The sequence below is a fragment of the Scophthalmus maximus genome, chromosome 17 (genome assembly GCF_022379125.1).
Source record: "Scophthalmus maximus strain ysfricsl-2021 chromosome 17, ASM2237912v1, whole genome shotgun sequence".
Taxonomy (NCBI): domain Eukaryota; kingdom Metazoa; phylum Chordata; class Actinopteri; order Pleuronectiformes; family Scophthalmidae; genus Scophthalmus; species Scophthalmus maximus.
In genome coordinates, this window is record NC_061531.1 from 19,863,073 (window position 1) to 19,887,500 (window position 24,428).

At 45.1% G+C, this 24,428-nt stretch overlaps 4 protein-coding genes across 6 annotated transcripts; 2 read left to right on the forward strand and 2 right to left on the reverse strand.

Annotated features, from left to right (window-relative positions):
• Nucleotides 1–1,094: 1,094 nt before the first annotated feature.
• On the forward strand, nt 1,095–3,669 carry eif1 (eukaryotic translation initiation factor 1). The gene is made up of 4 exons (XM_035615991.2): nt 1,095–1,287; nt 2,008–2,171; nt 2,300–2,401; nt 2,494–3,669. Exons 1-4 carry the CDS (start codon nt 1,257–1,259, stop codon nt 2,536–2,538), a joined length of 342 nt encoding a protein of 113 aa, XP_035471884.1. The 5' UTR covers nt 1,095–1,256; the 3' UTR covers nt 2,539–3,669.
• A 522-nt stretch (nt 3,670–4,191) lies between these two features.
• Nucleotides 4,192–6,886, forward strand: si:ch211-198p11.6 (guanine nucleotide-binding protein subunit gamma 4). Its single transcript, XM_035615992.2, has 6 exons — nt 4,192–4,384; nt 4,642–4,719; nt 5,106–5,150; nt 5,238–5,348; nt 6,112–6,249; nt 6,649–6,886. The coding sequence occupies exons 4-6, from the start codon at nt 5,238–5,240 to the stop codon at nt 6,733–6,735; spliced, it is 336 nt and encodes a 111-aa protein (XP_035471885.1). The 5' UTR covers nt 4,192–4,384; nt 4,642–4,719; nt 5,106–5,150; the 3' UTR covers nt 6,736–6,886.
• A 1,537-nt stretch (nt 6,887–8,423) lies between these two features.
• LOC118289139 (intraflagellar transport protein 57 homolog) lies at nt 8,424–13,697 on the reverse strand. Of its 2 annotated transcripts, none has more exons than XM_035615880.2 (12): nt 13,534–13,696; nt 13,135–13,311; nt 12,131–12,305; nt 11,508–11,626; nt 11,354–11,429; nt 10,992–11,060; nt 10,770–10,892; nt 10,209–10,280; nt 9,322–9,453; nt 9,171–9,233; nt 8,802–8,868; nt 8,424–8,709 (listed from the first exon to the last, which is right to left on the reverse strand). In XM_035615880.2, the coding sequence occupies exons 2-12, from the start codon at nt 13,293–13,295 to the stop codon at nt 8,531–8,533; spliced, it is 1,236 nt and encodes a 411-aa protein (XP_035471773.1). In that variant the 5' UTR covers nt 13,296–13,311; nt 13,534–13,696; the 3' UTR covers nt 8,424–8,530. The 2 variants fall into 2 exon arrangements, 1 of the variants encoding a protein (XP_035471773.1); XR_007029889.1 differs by having other exon boundaries at nt 8,553–8,709; nt 8,802–9,058; nt 13,534–13,697.
• Nucleotides 13,698–13,894: 197 nt separating this feature from the next.
• Nucleotides 13,895–21,641, reverse strand: LOC118289106 (transmembrane protease serine 9). Of its 2 annotated transcripts, XM_035615814.2 has the most exons (10): nt 21,491–21,634; nt 19,117–19,137; nt 18,833–18,995; nt 17,656–17,924; nt 16,622–16,767; nt 16,264–16,534; nt 15,757–15,928; nt 15,374–15,627; nt 15,189–15,283; nt 13,895–14,925 (listed from the first exon to the last, which is right to left on the reverse strand). In XM_035615814.2, exons 1-10 carry the CDS (start codon nt 21,543–21,545, stop codon nt 14,590–14,592), a joined length of 1,782 nt encoding a protein of 593 aa, XP_035471707.1. In that variant the 5' UTR covers nt 21,546–21,634; the 3' UTR covers nt 13,895–14,589. The 2 variants fall into 2 exon arrangements, with proteins under 2 accessions (XP_035471707.1, XP_047184205.1); XM_047328249.1 differs by having other exon boundaries at nt 16,264–16,767; nt 21,491–21,641.
• Nucleotides 21,642–24,428: the final 2,787 nt, after the last annotated feature.

The window sequence follows — 24,428 nt, forward strand, 5'->3', positions numbered from 1 at the left end:
AGAACGGAATTCAGTACTCGGGTCTCAGTAATAATCACAATATTATAGCGATATCTGTAATAAATTATAAATAAACAATAAAAAAACAATAAAATAAAAATAGGCACCATATGGTAGCATATTTTAGAGTGAAGGAAAACACTCATCCCATAAACCACTGCTGGTGCCATTTCCAACGACTTCCAACCAATCAGAGGCAACGATGTAACACTAGGATTGTGGGTAATGTAGTGCTTCTCGATTACATTGTAAATAAAACATGTTTGTCTTAACACAAGGTTAATTTCATATAGACTTGTGTCTTCTACAGATTCATGTACAAATCGTGTCAGAGCTCGTGGTGAGTCGAACTCGAACGGAGAAGTGAAATAATCAATAATCAAACTTCCCTTGTGTGTCTCTTATGAATTTCTAATCTATTTCTGGTTTTTATTCTCCTCATGGTCTATTTGCTCCTTTTGGATTGTTTTGTCTTTCCTTTCTTTTTTGTCTAAACTGAGCTCTTGACTTTTACACTGTTAATATTAATATTAATATTCACAGTCACTGTGTAAAGAAGCCCCGGTCCCACCAGGCTTGTTTTCTAGTCCATTTGTGTTTATGATATATCTTTAGAGATCACATACTGTACAGTATATCCTTTCCATTGCACATTTTTAATTTCTTTAACTTTTCTGTACGTTGTGGTTTTGCCTTACTCTTATATTACTTGTCTTATTTTTTTATTGATTTGTTTTGTACTATTGCACCGTGAGTCAGAGATAAACGCTTTTTCAATTCCAATTTAATCTGGAACAATATACAGGAATTGACAATACAGTTGACTTGACTTGAGAGGAAGTTGAAGTTTCCACTTAGATTAATTGTTCTACGCTTCAATTACATAGAAAAACAAAAGTTATCAAGTATAAGACGAGTTCACTCATTTTTCTGTGTAATTTTCCTGTTGAGTACATTCTGACGAGGGGCTGACGTCATCTTTCCAGTAAAAGTTGGGAACATTTTTAAGGCGCGGCCTCTGGCGACGTCGCGCTCCCTACGTCATGACGCAGCGTTCGGGGCGGAGCTTATAAAGACTTGTTTTGCAGCGTTGCGAGCTCGACGACCTCCATTTTGTGAGAACTGTGCGCGAGACGAGCCGAAGCTTTGTCCCCGACCGAGCGAAGACCTCCGACAACAACCACCTCCAGAAGAACAACGTCACCGTTAGCTCGCTAACCAAGTTATTATCCGAAAAGGAAAGCAAATCATATCGTATGTCCTCTATCCAGAACCTCCAAACCTTTGGTAAGTCGGGCGTTTTCCCCCAGACGGAGACGGAGACGAGGTGGGGGAAGGGCGAGGGCTAGCCGGAGCTAACCGCGGCTAGCTTAACATTTAAAATGTACGCGGAGGGTTTTCTAAGATTAATTTAATTTTAATAAGACAACACGACGCGTGATCTTCTCAGTGCCGAGTCCGATCTCCGCTTTACTCAATTCGATGGGTCTTCATCTGGCAGCGAGCTGGTTGTTTTTCAGACGGCCGCCATTAAGGCCTCCTTTTTTCTGTAGCTAACGCTGTTAGCTTATTCTTCACTGGTGTTGGCTTTGAAAAAAAAAAAAAAAGGTCCGTCAGTTTCAACCTTGTTATGAGCGACTCGAGGGTTTATGGTCCGTTTTCCAAGCGACGTGTCAACATGTCATGACTGTGCGACCCCCCCCCCCCGGACCGCGCTCGTGTGGACCGGCCGCTGGGCTCCGCTCGCCCCGGGGCCCGGGCCCTTGGAGCGGGGAGGTTGGGCCTGGTGCGACGGCGCAGCTCCTTCATCTGAAACTTGACACGTTACAACAGATTTACTAGGTGAATTATAAAATACGGTGATTTGCCATCGTTGTCTTATGTCAATACTGTGATAATCGTCGACGATGGGACATTAAAGTAAATTTATTCAGCGAATATTCTCTGTTTGGGTGTTGATCCATGTTGAACTCCTGTAACAAAGCTGCTCCCCCTCCTTCTCTCCAGACCCCTTTGCTGATGCAACTAAGGGTGATGACCAACTCCCATCCGGGACAGAGGACTACATCCACATAAGAATCCAACAGCGGAACGGCAGGAAGACCCTCACCACTGTCCAGGGTATCTCCACCGAGTATGACAAGAAGAAGCTAGTCAAGGCCTTCAAGAAGGTACGTTCAGGGCCCCAGGATGTGGTCTACGCTGTGCTCCGTGTACCAATTTGACCAAATAAAAACACGGAGAGTGTGTCTGGCTCCAATTGGCTCTGATCCATTGTTTTGTCCCTTTTATTTCACAGAAGTTTGCCTGCAATGGGACAGTGATCGAGCACCCAGAGTATGGTGAAGTGATCCAGCTTCAGGGTGACCAGCGCAAGGATATCTGCAAGTTCCTCACTGAGGTTCGTCTCGTGGCGACAGACCAGAATTGTTTTCCTGCCTTTGTGAGCAGAGGCTGTTATCATTAATCACGCCTTGTTTTTCTTCCCTGCAGATTCACCTGGCCAGGGATGACCAGCTCAAAGTCCACGGCTTCTAGAAGCTGCAAAACAGTCCTCTCCCCGTCTCTCCCGGAAGGCCATTAACCCCACCCCCTCTCCCATTCCCTTCCTCCTATGTGCTGCTGTCGCGCTGCTTCCTCCTCCTCCCCCTCCCCCCCTCTTGTAGCCCTACCAGCTCCTACTAGCTAACACGTGAATTACCTCTGACAAACATGGGACTCTGTAACAACACCACCCCCCTACACCACCAGGGGGCGGGCTCGCTCTCACAAAGACACACCACTGCAGCTCCACATGACATCAGGGATGAGTGGTGATGACCCTCCAACCCACTTCCTCATCCTCCCCTTCCTTGTTGATTTTGTTTTTTATTTTCTATTAGGTTTTGTGCCGTTGACGAGGAGGCACCATTTCATGTAACGTTTTGTTTTGTACTTTAAAGGTGTTTCAATAAAACGATGAGTCTCCTTATATTGGAATGGTGTCGTGGGGGAACAGGGTGGAGGGGGGTCGTCCACAGAAGGGTCGCGTGTTCCAACAGTATTTGTAACAATTTGAAGATTGAGGTTTTTTTTTTCCTCCCCCGTGGTGTTTACATGTGCAGCTGCCTGCTCTCAGGTCAGAGCAGAGATTGTGTCGGGCACTGACCATCTCCAGCACCATATAATTTTTCTATTATTTAATTATACATTATTTTTAAAATCCTTTTTATCCCTGATAATAATAATGCAAGTTTAAAACAAAGTGGAGTGTTCTCTTGTGGTCTTTTATTTCAGTCAGAGCGAGTCCTGTGGTGTGGGGGGCTGCGTCGGTTCACTATGTGATCACACGAACCCTCCGGAGGGGGAACTGACATTTTTAATGCTTGTGATCTTTTGGCAAAACAACCCAATTATTCCAAAAGGTTGAAATTAGTGATTTTTGGATTTACTGTGTATGAAGTAAAAAGTTTCCTACTCTGGCGTTTGACCAGCTCTTCCTCAGTTTGGTCCACGAACAAAATCTGATACCAAACTTGTGGTTTACACACTTGAATCGTTAATTTCCTCTATTGCAATAATGTATGATACAAGTTAAGACGTAGTGACGCTGAAGTATTGCAGTAAAGATTAAAGCCATGGCCAGGTCACACTGTGCCACATTTGGTTCAATAAAATTTCTGCAGTTGATTTGCCTCTACTTTATTTATTCTTGAAAGCTTGTGTTTTTTCAGGTTGCAGCAGCTTAATGCCTGTGAAGTTCTTAATATTACACAAGATGAAACTTGATCGTTGGGGAATTCAAAATGGACACAGCAACACATGAAGTAAAGTAGGGAATAGAGACAGAACCTAGGTAAATAGAAATACAATGCAATAACAGAAGTTTATATACAATAACATGCTATGTATAATGTACCTATACCAACATTTTAAGAGAGAAGTCGTTATTGTAGTTGTATAACAACATTAGTCATTTATATTTAATTAATTGAAAATGGAGATCAGTGTTTAGAAAAATATGAATTCATTAATTGAACTAGGTATATTCATTAAAAAAAAGCAAGTTCTTGTGACATTCATGTTGAAACTGCCGGAAAACTTGCTCAGAGTAAATAAATGGCTTTATTATAATTTTTATGTACTTCCTATTTTTTTAAACTTATCTGTCAAACGTTATTTCCCTCATCGCCTCTTTTGTCCCTCCGCGGGACCCGTCCGACGCCATGGTAACGAGGCTGCTCACGACGCTAACCTGTGATGTTAGCGCGATGCTAGCCCGTGATGCTAACCCGGGCTAGCTGGCGCTAACAGGCAGAAGAATCACAACTTTTAACTTCCGTCAACGATGAGACGTGAGAATGTGACTCGACGGTGAATCGACCGACGTCGACGTGTTGGACACGTGAGTGAAAAGCTCTTATTTCCTCTTCCTGTTCGTCAAAGTGCTGTTAGCTTTAGCTTCGGCGCTCCTGCTCCTTGTTATTCTTTTTCATGTTTGCTCAGTTTCCACGTCACACACGTGGATTGGAATCTGCTCTGAACAGATGTTCACTCATCTGATGACACTTGTTCTGTTTCACTTTGTTCTTCTCTTCACTTCTCATCAGCTACACGGAGAGTTTCAGTTTATTATTAAATGTGTATGAATCTGTCCAACAGCTCACTGATTGGCCCACAGACCGGAAGATATTTCCACGATAAGAAACGTCGACCAGGCCCTGGGAGATTCAGCACATTGTAAGTACATCCAGTGAATGTTATAATTAAAGTACATTAAAGTACATAAATCTTATATTTAAAGTACATTTACTTTGCAGAAAATGTACCTTAAGTATAATACTTTAACACAACTAGCTTATAGGTTGTACTGAATATGTCTAAATGTATATGGTTTTTTATTTTATTTATTTTTTCCCAGATTTTGTATAGTCTATTTTTTGCTATTTTTTTGTGATGCTGTGCAACTGTAACAAGTAAACATTTTTTTATCCATCTTATCTTATCTTATCTTATTCTCTTTAATTTGACAGCATAGAACCAAAGATCATCTGCAAATGACAGAGATGAAGAAGAAGAAAACAAACGATGATAAATGATTTTAACGCCACCTTTTCCCCCCATAGATGTTATGAACCTTGTGCCAGTTGAAGATTTTTTCCCTCTCAGGTGTAAGTACGAAATCATTCTCATGATAATATTTTACCTGGTGTGAAATCACCAGGATGTTACATCACTCTCTCGGTCGTGTTCCTCAGATGCTGAACATCTGGGAGCTGGCCATCCCTCTGCCGGCCGTGCTGATCATCACCGTGGTTTTCTACCTGGTCGCCATGGCGATCGGTCTGTGGATCCGAGTCTGTGTCAAGGTCGGTGCCCCTGTTACTGTTACAGTTACAGTTACACTTACTGTTGTTGTTGTTGTTGATGCTGACGGAGGGAGAGTCGTCCGAGGTCACTCAGGTTCTCTCTCAGGTGATGTCACAGGACAAAGGTTAATCTTCACTGGACATCGTGTTATTCTGATAAAAACAAAAAGTTATGCCTCATTTTACAGTTGAACATATAAATTATTGAAATGTGTCTTCAGGGATTCAGAATAAATTGGTCATCTTAAAAATACAGAAAAATTTGAATATAACTGCTGTTAATATAGTGAACCTTTTTTTGTTTCTTTTTATTTCATAATTTTAATTGAGTTCATATCTAATATGTTGACAAACCCACTCGTTTAAATAAAAAGTCAAGATCACATTTCACAATTACATAGAATTAGAAAAACAAATGAACAAACGCCTTATTATTCTCTCAAAAAGGATAATATACATTATGGACACTTTACATTTATGTAACTTTTTTTAACAAGATATTTCTGCACATCGCATAATTCTTTCTGATCATATTTTGTTGACCATCTTAAATCATTTCAAGTTTAAATGTAAAAGATGTCCAAGTATGAATGATGTTACCTTCATTTGTTAAAACCGTAGCTGGAAATACGTGTGTAGTTTTTGTCTTGACTTTTGAATTTGATGAAAATAAAACTATTGGTGTTTGGCACATCACACGTACGTACACAAGTCAAACTTTGCAGAATCATCTGTTTGTTGATGTTCCCTGTTCTTCCCACAGGACCGTTGTGCTCCGGACTGTGGCGACTGCTGTCCCAACATCTCCGTGTGTGATCGGTGCTTCAGTCTGGCCGAGACGTGCGATTGTCGCCTGCCAACCATGCGTTCGTGTCGGGCCAGTTCGTGTCCCTCTCCTGCCGTGAGTGATTCCAACGATTTGGTCTTTACATCCGCACCCAACCTCAGGTTAAGTCAAATGTGTCTGACGGTGTCGTGTGCGCCGAGAATTCACAAACGTGGCTGAAGCGCTTGTTCTCATCAGGAAAGTGTGAAAGCTGTTGTGGAACAAGACAAAATCTGAAGTGCAAATCACAAAACACAACGGAGAAACAGAAACAACAGGAACCACAACGGTGTGTTTTTAGTGTTGCTGTTGTGGTTTGCGCTTCATGGGCCACCGTACAGACCTCTCGTTTTAAAATTTCCAATCTCAAGACGGCTGTTATCATTTTTCAAATCTGTGCTTGCGCAAAAAGCTTTAAATACAGCATACAGTAGTTTTTCTCCTTTATAAACTTCCCGACATGTTTCCCCACAGTGTCTCAACTGGGACTGTGCCTGCACCTGTCAGCCGCCCGAGTGTGAGTCCTGCAACTGCCTCTGCTGCGAGATAAGGATCAAGTAGACGACGAGGGGGAGGTGAACTAACTAAGAGACAGAGAGAGAGACAGAGAGAGACAGGTGGAGACAGAGAGAGACGGGTGGAGAAAGAGAGAGAGACAGAGAGAGACGGCTGGAGACAGAGAGAGAGACGGAGAGAGACGGGTGGAGACAGAGAGAGAGACAGAGAGAGACGGGTGGAGACAGAGAGAGAGACAGAGAGAGACGGGTGGAGACAGAGAGACGGGTGGAGACAGAGATAGAGACGGGTGGAGACAGAGAGAGACGGGTGGAGAAAGAGAGAGAGACAGAGAGAGACAGAGAGAGACGGGTGGAGACAGAGAGAGAGACAGAGAGAGACGGGTGGAGAAAGAGAGAGAGACGGGTGGAGACAGAGAGAGACAGAGAGAGACGGGTGGAGAAAGAGAGAGAGACAGAGAGAGACGGGTGGAGACAGAGAGAGACGGGTGGAGAAAGAGAGAGAGACGGGTGGAGACAGAGAGAGACGGATGGAGACAGAGAGACGGGTGGAGACAGAGAGACGGGTGGAGACAGAGAGAGACAGGTCATGTGCCCAACAGAACAGAACTCGAACAGAGGATCTTTTGTCAGTCGGAGTGGTACTTCTGTCTCACAGTATGTCATTTTTCATAGTTTTACATTTCCACTCATATTATGATTAAGTTCATCTTCATGAAAATGAAGCTAATGGATAAAATTATGCAGTGTAATTGTCTATTTTTTTTTTATTTATCAGCAAGTCAAAATACTCTATCACATGGATGTAAAACAAATATCTACTCTGTGCCATTAATGTAATTTATTGTTTGAATTTCAACCAAAACTTAAATGGTCACGATTCATCTCGTGGTTTATTGGTGAAACAGTTTTATAAGAATTTATATATGTAGTGTGTGTGTGTGTGTCCTGTGATCTGTGATGACATCATAGATTACAGACGTGTGTGTGTGTGTGTGTGTGTGTGTGTGTGTGTGTGTGTGTGTGTGTGTGTGTGTGTGTGTGTGTGTGTGTGTGTGTGTGTGTGTGTGTGTGTGTGTGTGTGTGTGTGTGTGTGTGTGTGTGTGTCAATTCATTGTTTGGGTTTTACATTTTGTACATGTAAAAATTACTAAAGTAGCTTTGTGCTGTAATTTTGTACATTTTTTCCAACGATCCTGATAAAGTCTTTTCAAGTTATCAGTCGCGTCAGTGTCTTGAAGCTTTTAAAGGATGTTTTGTGGTTCAGTGCTGAAGGAACTCGTCCTCAAACGCGATCTGAGGTTGAAAACACAAGCTCAAGACATTTTCAGGTTTTATTCGTCGACATAAAATAAATCAGCAAACATCCAAATCATGATTTTCACGCTTTTACCAAATGTCAACCCACTGGTTTGTGAGCGGCCATTTTGAAGACTGCAGAAGACGCCATCTTGTTTTTTTGAAGGCTTCATTTACTTTTCCCCAAATCCCCAAAACACAATAAAAATATCTCTGGTTGATTTTAATTTGGTTTTCCAGTGTCTCTGATAAAAGTAGTACCACGTCTGAAAATGTGACATGTATGATTAAAAATGTATGATTAAAAACTATTGTTTATGTTTAATCAAAATTAAACCCTATGTCCCGCTGGCGACACCTGGTGGCCATCTGACTCCGATTTAACTATTCAACCACTTCAATTACTTACTTCAAAGATTTGCATCGCAGCAGTTGTAAACTGGTATCAACATTTATTTCATGTTCACATACAAAAAAACTGTTCTGTTGACAATCGGGACAAAGAGCTGGAAAGGTGTTTTAACGGTGAGTGTTTGTGGAGGCTACACGTAGGGCCCGGCGGCGGCGGCGGCGGCCTCTGGGATGCTGGTGATGTCGCGCCTCATGTTGGACGAGAGTCTGGCCTGCAGCAGCAGGTGCTGGAGGACGCCGGTCCTCACGTCCATCTGAACGTTCTCCTGCTTCAGCTTCATCACGCTCTGCTTGATCTCCACCACCGGCGCTGAGGGAAGGAACACGGAGGCGGAGTTAGGTCACGAGACAAAAATCTGAATGGCGGGAAAAAAAACTTGACGGGACACTTCAGAGTCTCACCTCCGTCCGATATGCTGCTGCTTTTCTCCTCCAGCTCCTGCTTCAGCTTCTCCAGCTCCTCGTTGACCTGAAACACAAGAACACGGACGAGGTCGCGGACGAGTCACGGACGAGGTCGCGGACGAGGTCACGAACGAGGTCACGGACGAGGTCGCGGACGAGGTCGCGGACGAGTCACGGACGAGGTCGCGGACGAGTCACGGACGAGGTCACGGACGAGGTCACAGTCGCTCACGGCCTCGTGTCCAGAAACGCATCTGAGGAAAGGACGAGATCCAGGGTCGGATCCACCCTCTCTGACTATGAAGAAGTTTCCGATCCTCTTTGTTCACATTAAACGTGACTCGTGTGGACGCCCTGTTCACTGACCTCGGCCAGGACTCTGGTCTTCTCCGTCACTCGTGCGCAGGCCTGCTGGTGTCGCTCCGTGGCCTGGTGGTGGAGAACAGAAGTCTGGGATCAGGTTTCTTTCTGTCAGAAGCGTCTCGAAGTCAGTTGTGTGTATTTTCATTGGTGTCACCTCTCTGAGTTTGGCCTGAGCGGCGATGTAAACCTGGATGGGCTGTTCCAGCTGGTTGTTGATGTACTTCTCTCTGCTGCTCACCTTCTCCTGGGTCTTGGCGATGTCCGACTGCAGCTTGTCCAAGGAGCTCTGAGCACGAGGACGTCACAGTCAGACACCGAACAGACGTCAGAGGAAATTTAGGTGGAGGACACTTCGGCATGCGGACAGGGGGGAAAACGGGGATCGAACCGCCGACCCTCTGGTCAGTGGACGACCGTCTCTACCTCGGGAACCACAGTCGCCCCCTTCTGGAGCAGATCCAGAACTGTCAGACAGGACGTGGTTTTTGATGTTTTCACTAATTTTCCAGAGATTAAATTCTGGATCTCGATGAGAAAAAATCTGCGATATTAACGGAACTCATATTTATTTAGAGCTGCAAAAGTGAATCGATTAATCGATTAGTAATTAATCGCCAACTATTCTGATAATCGATTCATCGGTTCAAGTAGTTTTTATGAAAACAAAAGTGAAACTTCTGTGATTTCAGCTTCTTCCATGTGAATATGTTCTGGTTTCTTTGCTCCTCTGTGACAGTGAACTGAAGATCTTTGGTGTGTGGACAAAACATCATGTTGGAATTTTGGGAAACACGATTGGCATTTTTCACCATTTTATGAACCAAACAACTGATCGATTTATCGAGAAAATAATCGACAGATTAATCGATAATGAAAATAATCGTTTGTTGCAGCTCTACTAATATTTATGTTTGTTCATACTTGTGTACAGTAATGTAATGAAGTTACTTCCTGTGGACTCTGAAGAAACAAAGAGGATATTGTTTTTGACAAAGTCCAGCAGGTGGCGCTACAGACGGACAGACAGGTCAGTGAACGCACCTCGGCCTCTTTGAGCAAAGACTCGATTCCGTCTCGGTGTCGATGCATCTGGTCCACGTGGATCCTCCAGTCCTGCAGAACCACACCAGAGCAGTCAGAACCAACTGCATGATGGGAAATACAGCGCCATCACAAACACTACGTAGTGCTTTATATACATCAACAAGAAAAACTCATATGATATCCTCAGATATGATTCATAATGTTTCCGTTTAAATATTCATGCACAATGATTTTATAGCATTTTTACCCAATTCGCTCTGAAGTTTTGTTCTTGCACTTTTGTGTTTTTCTTTATTTGTGAGTCTGGTTTAGTCGCTGACACCAGGCTCCATTTTGATCTTTTACTTTGAAAAGAAATCAACGTGGAGCTTGACTCAAAACAAACAAGACGAATAAAAGTGTAGTTCTTCACCTGCTCATCCACTGAAACGTGACGCAGATTTAGTTGAATTCTTTATCTCAGTTAAAGTAGTTTGAGTTGAGATTGAGGTTTCACAATAAAAGCATCTGCTCAGTGAAAGGCTTTTATTGTGAAACACTGAGGACAGGAGTCTGGACCTTGTTGTCCGTCCGGACGGTGACTTTGAGCTGAGGCAGGACTCGCTCCACCTCCAGGTACCAGGCCGCCGCGTCCGCCGTCGACTCCAGGATCTCGTCTGGTTTGGAGGAAGGTTCCGCTTCCTGCCGGAGAACGAACGGCGGGAAGTTCAAACCAACCTTTGAAACGTCTCCGGCCGACTGGAGATGAAGCTCTGATCAGAATGTACACGGTGAACTCACGGTGTGAGTCGTCCGAAACTTCAGAGCCTCCAGATCCGTCACGTTCTCCTCGTCCTCGTCGGGTTCCTCCTGAAACGCAAAGTCAACTTTACTACGACGGCTTCTCAAGACTCACGTCTCTTCTCCTCCGCACAAACGTTCTTCTGCTTCTGATTAAGAAACGACAGAATCATGAGAAACATCGTGTCGGCCCCAAAGATCCACATGGATCAGGCTCCAGATTCATTCAGTTCATGTTAAACTGCATTTACCCCAAAATCTTCTCACGGAATTTGACAAATCCCAGTTTCTAAGTGCAGCAGAACAACACCAGCCACAGAAACGTGTGGGAGTCGCTGTTGGACGTTGGGACCAACACTCACGATGGTCTGGAGCGTGAGCTCTGCGTCGTCCCGCAGCACCGACTCTTCCTCCGTGGTTTCCGTCGGGTAGGTCGGTCTGAGAGAAGAAGAAAAAACAAAGTCAGGAGGTTGTTTGATAAAGAGGCGGGTCGAGGAGACACCATGTGGCGAGCACCTTCTGAAGGAGAAGCCCCGCCTCCTCAGGGCCTCGTCCGCCAGGCGGTCCAGCACCAGGCAGACGAACTCGCCGGAGCCCGACTTGAGTTTGGAGGGCGGGAAGTCGACCGTCACCCCCTGAGAGAGACACGGGCGAGACGTCAGTGTGAAGAGCAGGAGTCCAGACAAGCGGTAGAACAGAAGACAGAGTCCCTGAGGTGGGAAGCTTCAGGCTGAGGGAAAGGACCATGACAAGAGTTCTCTAAGTGCTTCCTCTCCTGTCTCCTTCATCAGAGGACCCACTGGAGCGTGCGATGGGAGAGGAAGGAGAAACAGACCCACGAGTCATGACAGGATTCAATCAGAAGAAGAAGAAGAGACGTCAGTTACTGTCACACATGAATCATAACATGTGATGTCACACAGATTCTCCCGTCCGATGAATCCTCCTTGACACCTTTCCTGAACTCCATGACGGTTCTCTGAGGAACATCTGGTGAACATCAACTCTACAGACCAACATGTGGGAGAGAACCGCAAAAGTGTCACGAAGTGAAGCGTCGCAATCACACGATGGCTCAGTGGATTAGCTCCGGACCGAAACCCCCCCCCTGTTCGTCTGTGGAGCGGAGCGTCACTCACGAAGGCTCGGAGCTCTGCCAGGATGTTGGACACGGTGGCGTTGGGTTCGTCGTCCTCCCGCGGCTCGGCGAACGGACGGCCCGCCGCGTTGATGAGCCACGCTGCCACGATGGTGAACATGTAGAACTGCTCGCCGGGGTTGGACGCCAGGTACGGACTGGAGACGAAGTAATGTCTGAGGAGGGGAAACGGAGAGAGATGTGACTGAGATCTGCTCATTTCTCCAGGTTGGATAATGTCGGAACATAACGCAGCTACATTTAGAACATACAGGCCTGATGCTCTTAGTTCTGTGTTATCAGTTTACATCCCAAACTCTGTAGCCATGGCAACAGCGCGGACTAATTCACTGTCAGACCTTCTTTCTGTCAATCATCCGACATCACGTCATCGTGACTCAAGCAGACGAACGAGCCCGAGGTTACCGTGGTTACCGACGTCTCTGCTGAGTCAAAATGGCTGCCGTGAAAAACAAGATGGCTGTTGAAGTAAAATCAATTCTGGCCTGAAATGACTTTTTCAGATCACATGATGATTTTTCCTCGGAGCACGACCCTGGGCAGAAAGAAATACCAAGACGATCGCACGAAGAAAAAAATGGCAATAATTCCCAAGATGTCGTTATCAAACCCTTGTGTCTGATATGTTGATATTTTACAGTTTAGCTGTAAACTTTATTTTTTTTAACTATAAATATAAAGAAAACACAAAAACAAGCAAATACTTGAACTTGAAATAAGAAAATATATTTTTTCACGTAATATACGTATATTCTGCATTGTTTATTCTGTAAAATCAAAGTTTTCATATCATCAACATGAACACAGATACTGATATCGTCTGTGAAAGGCTAATGTCGACAACACGGACATCTGGGATGACGTCCACATCTGGGATGACGTCCACATCTGGACTGTTCAGTCGATGTTGAGTTGCAGTAATAGAACCAGAGCGGTCGTCAGGACGTTGTGGCGACGCGACGTGTTTCACAGTGAACTTCTCACCTGCTCAGGTTCTTCATGTTGTGTTTGTCCAGAACTTCTTCCTCATAGTTCAACACCTTCATCTTCTCCAGTAAAACCTCCATCAGCACGAACACCTGGTACGTCGCTCCGGGGCCGCGGCCGTCTGCCTCCCCGTCGCCCCGCCGGCCCTCGTCCGCCATCTTGGATCTTCACCAGCTGCTCGTCATAAAACATGAATATGGTTTAAATATAACTTTCTTTCTCCAGGAAACTTCATTATTAAGTCTAGTTCATAAACGGTCCAAAAGAGAAAGAAGACAGTTAGATGAAGCGATCATTTGTTTCTACAAACCAACATATTGTTCATTTTGATACAAGTCATGTTCAGAAAAACCCTGAGACGTGAACCAATGAACGAGCTCGTCGCCTCAGACAAACCTCAGAGACGGCGCTCGTTTCCTGCCGCTGCTCTCGGTCCGGTTCTGTATTTTCAGACGTGATCAGGTTCAGTAAACACAAAGTGCCTCTCCTCTGTGTGTGTGTGTGTGTGTGTGTGTGTGTGTGTGTGTGTGTGTGTGTGTGTGTGTGTGTGTGTGTGTGTGTGTGTGTGTGTGTGTGTGTGTGTGTGTGTGTGCTCTGATTCTAATGAGATTCTGAGAGGATTCACTTCCTGTGATCTGTGATGACATCATAGATCACAGACGCACACGTGTGTGTGTGTGTGTGTGTGTGTGTGTGTGTGTGTGTGTGTGTGCGCCTCTGATCCTTTGGTCATTGAATCAACAGGGATGACGTCACATTTAAGATGGAATGTTTGAATTTGAGTTTTTATTTTACAACTGCAGTAAATTCACACAAACACATGATGACTGAGCAAGACGATCGATCACACGCACAGGAAAATATCAGTGGATCAAAAAAACAGAAAATATTTTTATAGAGACAAACAGACAAACATCAGAATCCATCAGAGGTTCTTTTCGTTCACATCACAGTTTCGTTCCACGGAGCTGAAGTGAATATTCAACATTCAACGTGACGTCGTCGGGTGAACGCGCCACATGTTCGGAGATAATGAGGTAGAAGTTCCATATTTGTTCAATTGTATCTGCAGCGTAATTCATCAAAAAACATCCCCCAAGTTTTATGTAGAAATCAAATCACCCCGATGTTAAAAATAGGAAATAATCATCAGCAAGTAAAAAAAGAAACATACAAGATTTCACCTTCATCGTCCTACTGATTTAAAGGTGCAGATTTATCTTCAAAAAACCATGAAATACATGAAGCTACATGCAGTTTATGTAGATCAGTGCAACTGATACTAACTCCTTCATCATGAAGCTCCTGCGCCTCGTCTCTGTGACGCCAGGCGACAGATCCTTCGTCTCGGTGACGTCACAGCCGGAGGTTTCTGTCCTTCACAGTAAAGTTTCCTTTGAAACAACCTCCCTGAGCTCAGACACACGTCCGAGGAACAGTCGGAGGTTTTCTCTAAAGGAAGAGACGGAGACTCAGCGAGAGGAGGAGGAGGTGGAGGAGGAAGAGGAAGGAGGAAGAGGAGGAGCCAGAGAGAACGCCGCCGCTGGTGGTCGGCGGGCCGGTGGAGTTGGTGGCCTCCGTGGAGTTGGTGCTGTTGTTTTTGGCGGAAGCCGGAGACAAGAAGGAGCCGACTGCCGCAGACAAGAAGCTCTTGAACGTGTCCAGTTTGGTGAACGTCTTCAGGGCTTCCGCTCGTCTGCGTCTGGTGCCGTTGTTTTCAGCCGACAACACGGCCGCCTGGAACCAGGAGCCGTCCTGCTCGCACATCAGCGGACCGCCAGAGTCGCCCTGGACCAACGGGAGAGAAATGATGGATGATGAGTTTCACTGAAGGTGCTTCATGCTGCAGAGTAACAGTTCGACGGTGTTCACTTCCTTGCCCGCTCCACTATCATGTTTGTTCTGCAGATTTGAAGTTAAAGCCAAGACAACGTGAGCTCACGGTCACCTGCTGTTTCCAAAGTTAAGAATGAGCTTCTCACCTCAACGTCCATAAACACACATAGGTAAATAATAATAGTATTAATATTGATAATAATCTCATTAATCACCTGCTCTAGTGCAAAATCACCGGTACAGATGCTGTCAGTCGCTGACGTCCCACATTCTACCACTGACACCTGGAACTCCTGCAGAACTCGCTCCTCTGGGGATGAGAGACGAGAAGAGTGATGAGAAGCGGAACATCTAAATCAAACCAAACTCTATGTTCCATCTAAAGCTCACACGGACCCACCTCCGCCTCGCCCGGAGCTCCAGCCGGCGGCCCAGCAGGAGGTGCCCACGCCGAAGGTCTGTCCGTTGTCCAGGCAGATGGGCTGGATGTAGTCCGACAGGCTGGGGAGGCTTCCCAGGTGCAGCACTGCGACGTTAGAGCCGGTCAGGTTGCTCAGGGTGATGTTGGTCACGTTCAGCGTCACCTCGAAGGGATTGGCTCCGTTCTGTTTCAGTCGGCCGAGGACAACGGTCCATTCGGACGCTGTGGGTGAACTGCGGCGGAGAGAACGGACGACACAAGGTGTTATGTCAGTTTCCACAGAAAGACCCAACCCCACAGTGCCTCTCCTCCTCTGTGGCTCCTCGGTTGGTTTGTACTGAGGATGTAAGTGAGATGCTCACCTCGAGAAACACTTTGCGTCGCTCAGCACAGCGTCCACCGACACCAGTGTGCCGCCACACGCATGGCTTCCATTCTTCTGCAGGCTCGCCATCCACGGCCACACGCCGGCTGTCGCCACCAAGCCTCCTCCCGCCAGCCGGGAATTCCTCGGGGCGTTGCCGCAGACCACAGCTGGAGAGAGGAGCGACAGGTTGTGTTTAGGTCCAAGACCATGTGGACGAGCCGGCATCACGAACTCAGGTAGTTCAGTCTGACTTTGCTCAAAACACGGGACTTGGTCGTGAAGTGTAGAGGATATCTCAAAACCTCCCAAAGGTGCCGATTGAGTCAGGAGGAACTTTTCTCAGAAAAACATCTGGAATGTTTCAGTGCAGCCAGTCTTGATTTGTATATTTCTCCCTCAGTATGAACTTAGAACGGTTTGAATGATGAGTTGGAACAAGTGGACACACAATGATCAGTATATGAAACAGTTTCACTGAGCAGAAGTCCGGACGTGAACTCACGTTTGGACGTGGTTGTTGGAGGGAGGGTGGTCGGAGGCGGCGGAAGGCCGGCACAGGTGACACTCAGGTCGCTGTCCGTCCCCTCGGAGCTGAAGGTGACGAAGCCCGGCCGGTTGCTGGTGATGTGGCTGTTGATCCATGTCTGATAGCGGGACACTCGAGTGTAGACTCCTGGGAATTTTGCCAAGGCACAACCTTCTCCAAAACTCACGACTCCCGCCAGGATCCATTGACTGTCCTGCTTGCTCACCAGCGGACTGCCGGAATCCCCCTGCGAGGAGACGAATCGTTTAGGACAGAGTCTTAGCAGGAAGTTTAAATAAAAGTCTGACTCACACACAGGCGGTGAAATGCTCACCTGACAGGAGTCCTTCCCTCCAGTACGTAACCCGGCACAGATCATGTTGTCTGTGATCGTGTCCACGCCATAGTCACACCTACACTGTCGGTTCGCCACAACTGGAACCTCCACCTCCATCAGGTTCTGTGGCGAAGGAAGGACCACTGAGGAGACGGGAGGTCATTCATGTGGTTAGGGTTCAGACACAAGGAGCGATTGATATTTGTCGGCGAAATTTCTGTCCTGACTCTAAGAACGTTGAGTGTGGTTAAAAAGTTGGTCCTTTGTCCTAAATGTACTGAGACAGAACGTTTCTATGGAGACAGACATTCTGTCTGTTTGATGACAACATTTTTCTGAGAGAGACAGATATGCCCACAGAGACACCATGCACTGACCACTTGTTGATCTGTGTAACGAACCAGAAATCTCCTCAAGATATTGAGCTTTTGTAATAAATACCTCCGCTTAAGACATCCACAGTCTCCGTCTTCCTGATTGAACTGCATCAACTTTTCCATTACAATATTAATATTGTCTAGTAAAATCCAATTACATCACTATGTCTGTAGAACACCCGACAACCTGAACCCGAAGGGCTTTAAAACATCAAGAAGAACTATCAGAAATCCCAACATTAAAGAGAAGGACAAAGTACTGGAGCGGCCATTACTCTCAGACTGACACCACATCCAAGTAAAAACAATGTATTAATGATGCAGCTTATGTAATTTATGCTGTATACAATATACATTTATTCATGTTTCAAGATTTCAAAGGTTCCCCAAGGAGTTGTTGACCACTCCAAACACGGAAGATGACACAGTAGACTGTTTAAAACTGCATGTAAACACCGGGTCCGGAAAGCGAAGCCAATCCAGTGCCTAAAGCTGAGATCTCTGTATTGACCAGCAGAGGGCGACTCCACTGGTCGTTTCTTTAAAAGTCATTGTTTCGATTGTGGTCACGGTTTATCGGAAAATAAAAGGCATCCAGCCATGTTACGACCATAGACAAGGTATAGAGAGGGATATATAAAGGTTGCGACCCACCTCCACTGCCGATGTTGCCCCAGCCGGTGACCCAGGTGTCGGTGCCGCTGTAGAAGGTGCTGCTGGCGGCCGGCAGGCAGACGGGCAGGATGTAGCTGGTGAAGGTCACCGGCGAGGAGAGCTTCACGAGGGAGAGGTCGTTGTCATTTGTCACCACGTTGTAGTCGGGATGATTGATGATCTGGGTCGCGGTGCGGGACACCTCGTTGGGGTTGGATCCCTCTTGGCTCTCGCGTCCCAGGTACACGACCAGGTTGTTGGTGTTGGCGCTGTTGTGGTCGGACAAAACACAACGACGACACGATTAAGAAGCTGTGGCTCATTTTTAAGACCGTGTCTGCATCATAGTCAGTCATTTGTCCTTCAAAAGATAAATCGTTTGCCACTGCCTCAGATGGTTTAGAAGACGCCAAAGACAATACAGACGGAACCTGAGTCTGTTCGGATTCTCTACATGTTTAGAAGTGCGTCAATGCTTCCTTTACTATCTCCTTTAGCATGCGCTACACTGGACCTTCCCAGGCCCCACAATTCATTGCAACAGCGATATTTAAAGTCATGCACGAACATAAACGATCAAATCCAAAGAGGAAGAAGAAGAAGAAGAGTATGAATGTGACCGAGAAAGAACGTTGTCATGTAAGTTACCGTTTCCATCATGATGTCACACGTCATGGTGATAAATATGAGTGACAATGTCACAACCTTTTACTTTCAGTTTCTAGATTATTGTTTTTCTATTCCAACCTCGGTAATGAATAAATAATCTTCATCGTGTTGATTCATGTTTCATGTTAAACATGAGGTGAAGTCGCTCATCTTCAGAAATGTGTCTTTTCATCAACGACATCCACCGTCACATGACGACGTCGCTTGGTGTCAGCGGAGTCGGATTCTCTTTTCCTACGTCCCCTGAATCCTCCACGACACCTTTCCTTGACCTCATGATGATTTCCACTGAGGTCAAGGACAAGTGGTGAGGGAAAGGCGACAGGAAGAAACCAGCCCGGCTCTGTTCTCCTGACGTGGAAGCTTGTGATGCTGCTGAAGGACCAACGTGTGACCCGCTGCCCGTCGGCCTGTCACTTGTCTTTCTGAACGACTTCATCCCGGACCAACGCCTGTTACGTTCAGTCGCCTGTGACATAAAACGTTCATAACGTTGTTGTCGTCTCACCTCTTGACGCAGTGAGCAGCCGTCAGCACCCACTGGCTGTTGATGAGGGAACCTCCACAGAAGTGAAAGCCGAATCTGTGCAGACTGACCTGCCAGGGCCAGCTGCCCTCAGGGGCCGGCTGGCCCCCCACGATCCTGGTGTTCAGAGCCGGCCTACCGCAGACTGAGCACAGACAAGAGGGGTGAAGGTCACACGGGGAGCAGCACGTTCCCCTGTTCTGGGGATATGAAGAGTTCATGATCGTGGAAGTCTTTAAAGAGAAGTGACAGGACGTGTGACTTACCGTCGAGCTGCGAGCGAGACTCTGGAAAACAGAAAAACAGACAAATCTGAGTGCACAGTAAAAAAAAAGTGAACTGATGATTGAAAAGAAATCGTGAAACATCCCTCCAGAAACTAAAAGCTCTGATTAGTTCAATGAGAGAAACATGGAAGTAACTTTCAAAACATTTGAAAAATATCTCAAAATCTTTGTCAAAGCTCAGAACAACCTGCCGTCACAGTGATTGAACAGGTTGACAGTGTCAACACTTAGTCATTCTTCCTTCACTACTGTACAAAACAGTGATTAGCACTGTGACGACGGAGCCGCTGTTTGTTGCTGAATGGTTTGTTTAAAATAGTCGTGTTGTTTTAACGGATCGGCTCGTGGAGCAGCCACCAGACGTTTGGCCTCCAGACCGGTTCCACTGCCTCTGAGACGACCTCTCACCAGGTCAGCGTTCACACACACACACACACAACAGGAGTGTTTACAGTCGTTGCTATTCCATCATCATCTGTGTGTTTTTACAGTGAAGCAAAAATTCCCCCGACTCGAGTCTGAAGTGATGCGGGCGTCGCACCCGTGACTGTGATCCGTGTCGACGGATCAGAGTCACGGGTCACAGGGATCACATGGATCACACACGGATCAAATGGATCACACACGGATCACATGGATCACACACGGATCACATGGATCACACACGGATCACACATGGATCACACACGGATCACACACGGATCACACACGGATCACACACGGATCAAAAAACGGATCACACACGGATCACACATGGATCACACACGGATCACATGGATCACACACGGATCACACATGGACCGGTCACATGGATCACACACGGATCACACGGATCACACACGGATCACACATGGACCGGTCACATGGATCACACACGGATCACACATGGACCGGTCACATGGATCACACACGGATCACACGGATCACACACGGATCACACATGGACCGGTCACATGGATCACACACGGATCACACATGGACCGGTCACATGGATCACACACGGATCACACGGATCACACACGGATCAAAAAACGGATCACACACGGATCAAAAAACGGATCACACACGGATCACACACGGGTCACACGGATCACACATGGATCACACATGGGGGGGGGGATGTCATTGTTCATTTGACATAATTTGATAGGGAATCGTTTTCTGATCAATATGAAAAACCACATACATAAATCCTCCTTTGAAGATACTACAGATTATTTTTAATTGCTGATATCAAAGCCACAAATATAATAATCATTTAAATCATAATGAGTCAAAAGAATGAGATGATTTGATCACATCACATCTTTATAAATATTAACACAGATGATGTCACCATGTAAAACATCAAATAGATTCGTCTGAATGTGACCGTGACACGTCTCACATATTCCATAACAGAACTTCATTAATGCAAATATGTACATAGATTATTGTCATTTTGAAGTATGACAAGAGGAGAAAACAGCTGATTCTGTAAATAGTTTCATGTTAATCAAGAAATATTTATTTCGATCCATTAAAGAATAAATTTAAACTTTTGCATTTGAACAAGTGAACCGGTGAAAAACTGAAAACAGGTTGAAGTTGAGAAAATGTTGACAAGATAAAAACTCATAACAACAACATCATAAACTAAACCAATAAACTGAGTGAGTTTTTTCAGTATTTTACTTTAAATGACCAATTTAACTAAATGACCATTAGTTTAAGGGGTTTAACAGAACATAAACTCATTGTCTCTAACTGTCAAGTTTAATCAAATCCAATTTAATCAAATCAGATTAAAAAATCAAATGAAATGAGTCATGTTTTTTATCGTTTTCATCAGGCTCAGTCACGACAGCAGATCACACGATCACAAGCTTCACATTCCTGGTTATTCCTCCAAAATTGCAATAAATGCACAAACCTCACAAATAAAATACAGTTTATTATAGAGGATATGTTCTAAAATATTACATTTTTCCCTGTAAAAAGTATCTATCCAAATTCATAAACCCCCTCATCACAGACCTCAGAGAAAACTGAATAAAACAAACAGAATAATGTCAAACCTCATATTTTAAATCCTGCTTCTTTAACATCATCATCTGCTCATATGTTCTTATTAATAAAGTCCTGCCGGTCACATGGTTTTACAGAACGTCTCTTTCCGTCCGTCTGCAGCTTCTCACAGTCACATTCCGTTTTCAAATATTCAATACGTTTATTTTTCTGACTCCTTTGACTCAACATTTTAACATTTTCACAGATTCAATCGTTTTCCTTCAGACATATTTTCATTCTGTTGACTTGCATGAACACTTTGTGTCACAGTGTGACTGGTTCAGGTGAGGACGGCGGCTCTTACCTGTCGTCAGGAGAAGCAGCAGCGTCGCCACGGAGATCACGTTGTGCAGATCCATAAGTCAAAATGTTTCTCATCTGATCTGCTCCGGCATTAATAACTCTCCTCCGTCCTTCTCTCTCTCTCTGAACACTGAACGCACCTGTCTCTACCTCTCACACCTTGTTACCTGCCCAGGACACGCCCCCCACACCTCACCACCAATCACCTGCTCCACATCAAACACCGTGCTGTCAATCAAACTCCCAGCAACAGTAACGTGAGTGTATTTACTCAAGCTCTGATTTTTAAACATTATATTTCATCCTCACCACAAAATTTGATCTGACAGATTTACACTCGACATGAAAACTACATCTTGTATTTTAAAAGTTGTGGTCGGTTTCTGCAGAGACACGTTTCACACAAACTAAAAAGTTTTCTTTGATTCTTAATCAGCTGACGACCGCTCGTGGTTTCCTGGCGACCCTGTGGGGGGACCCGACCCCTGGGTTGGGAACCACTGGACCAAATGACTGAACTAAGTTTGTCAAAGGTTCAAGGTTCAAGTGTCTCTCTCTCTCTCTCTCTCTCTCTCTCTCTCTCTCTCTCTCTCTCTCCCTCTCTCTCTCTCTCTCTCTCTCCCTCTCTCTCTCTCCCTCCCTCTCTCTCTCTCTCTCTCTCTCCCTCTCTCTCTCTCTCTCTCTCTCTCTCTCCCTCTCTCTCTCTCTCTCTCTCTCCCTCTCCCTCTCTCTCTCTCTCTGTTGCCGGGCAACATTCCTTTGGCTCTGCAGTAATGAGTGACCCCAACCCACAGTGTGGTTCACGTACTGTAATAATAATAATGCAGTCAGAAATACTCCATCCAACAGGCACTATTTCACTTCGACAGATTTATCAGAAAAATGCACTTAAAGTATTGAAAATATATAAATATATATTATATATATATATTTTTTTCTTCTTCTTTTTTCTGGTTTTGTTTACTTGTTTGTTTAACAAACTGCTCCTTTTTTCCAATACTAAATAAAAGACTTAAAAGGGTTCTTCATGATTTATGCTTTTAAATTTGCATTATATATATATATATATATATATATATATATATATATATAAGTTCAGGGGCCAAAGACATTAAAGGCCGAGGCCCTGAACGTTTGGTCGTCTGACACTTATGATTATGATTGTTCTATTGTTGCATGAACTCGCACCAATAGAAACCACAGTTTAAAGTGACGGACACTTTGTGAAGTAGTCGACATCGTGAGCGGAGGATTAATTGTTTGAAGGTACAAGGTCAAAGCCCGAAGGCTTCGACTCTCTCGATGATGGATGAATTCACCAGATGGATGGATGATGATGATGATGATGATGATGATGATGATGGATGAATTCACCAGATGGATGGATGATGATGATGATGATGATGGCTGATGATGATGGATGAATTCACCAGATGGATGGATGATGATGATGATGATGATGATGTATGAATTCACCAGATGGATGGATGATGATGATGATGATGATGATGGCTGATGATGATGGATGAATTCAACAGATGGATGGATGATGATGATGGATGAATTCAACAGATGGATGGATGATGATGGATGAATTCATCAGACGGATGGATGGAGGATGATGTTGATGAGGATGATGGATGAATTCACCAGATGGATGGATGATGATGATGATGAGGATGATGGATGAATTCACCAGATGGATGATGATGATGATGATCATGATGATGGATGATGATGATGATGATGATGATGATGGATGAATTCACCAGATGGATGGATGATGATGGATGAATTCATCAGACGGATGGATGGATGAGGATGATGATGAGGATGATGGATGAATTCACCAGATGGATGGATGGATGATGATGAGGATGATGGATGAATTCACCAGATGGATGGATGGATGATGATGAGGATGATGATGGATGATGATGAGGATGATGGATGAATTCACCAGATGGATGGATGATGATGGATGAATTCACCAGATGGATGGATGATGATGGATGAATTCACCAGATGGATGGATGATGATGGATGAATTCACCAGATGGATGGATGATGATGATGATAATGATGATGGATGGACTTTATTGCCCCTGAGCAGCAGTTTGACCAACAGTCGTCGTCATCAACACTTCACCCAGAATAAGATAAAATATTAACTTCATGAACAATATTCAAGTTGCTGATTAACTGAGCGACTTTCGCTACACTGAGATGAACAAACCATCAGATGAGTGCAGATCAATAAGAGACTGTGATCGGCCTCTGAATGGTCCAGTCGTCTGTCGGTTCAATTTCAATTCAATTTTATTTGTATAGCGCCATATCACAACATACATAGTCTCAAGGCACTTTACATAGTGAGGTCAATATTACAATATTACAGGGAAAACCCAACAAATCCCACAATGAGCAAAGCACTTGGCGACGGTGGAGAGAAAAAACTCTTTTAACAGGAAGAAATCTCTGACAGAACCAGACTCAGTTGTGGGCGGAGCTTCTGTCTGGACCGGTTGGGATGAGGAGAGAGAAGAGGAAGAGAGGAGAGAGGAGAGGAGAGAGAGGGTGAAGAGGAGAGAGAGGGTGAAGAGGAGAGAGAGGGTGAAGAGGAGAGAGAGGAGAGAGAGGAGAGAGAGGAGAGAGAGGGTGAAGAGAGGAGAGAGGAGAGAGAGGAGAGGAGAGAGAGGGTGAAGAGGAGAGAGAGGGTGAAGAGAGGAGAGAGGAGAGAGAGGAGAGGAGAGAGAGGGTGAAGAGGAGAGAGAGGAGGGAGGAGAGAGAGGGTGAAGAGAGGAGAGAGAGGGTGAAGAGGAGAGAGGAGAGAGAGGAGGAGAGAGAGAGAGGGTGAAGAGGAGAGAGAGGAGAGGAGAGAGAGGGTGAAGAGAGGAGAGAGAGGGTGAAGAGGAGAGAGGAGAGAGAGGAGGAGAGAG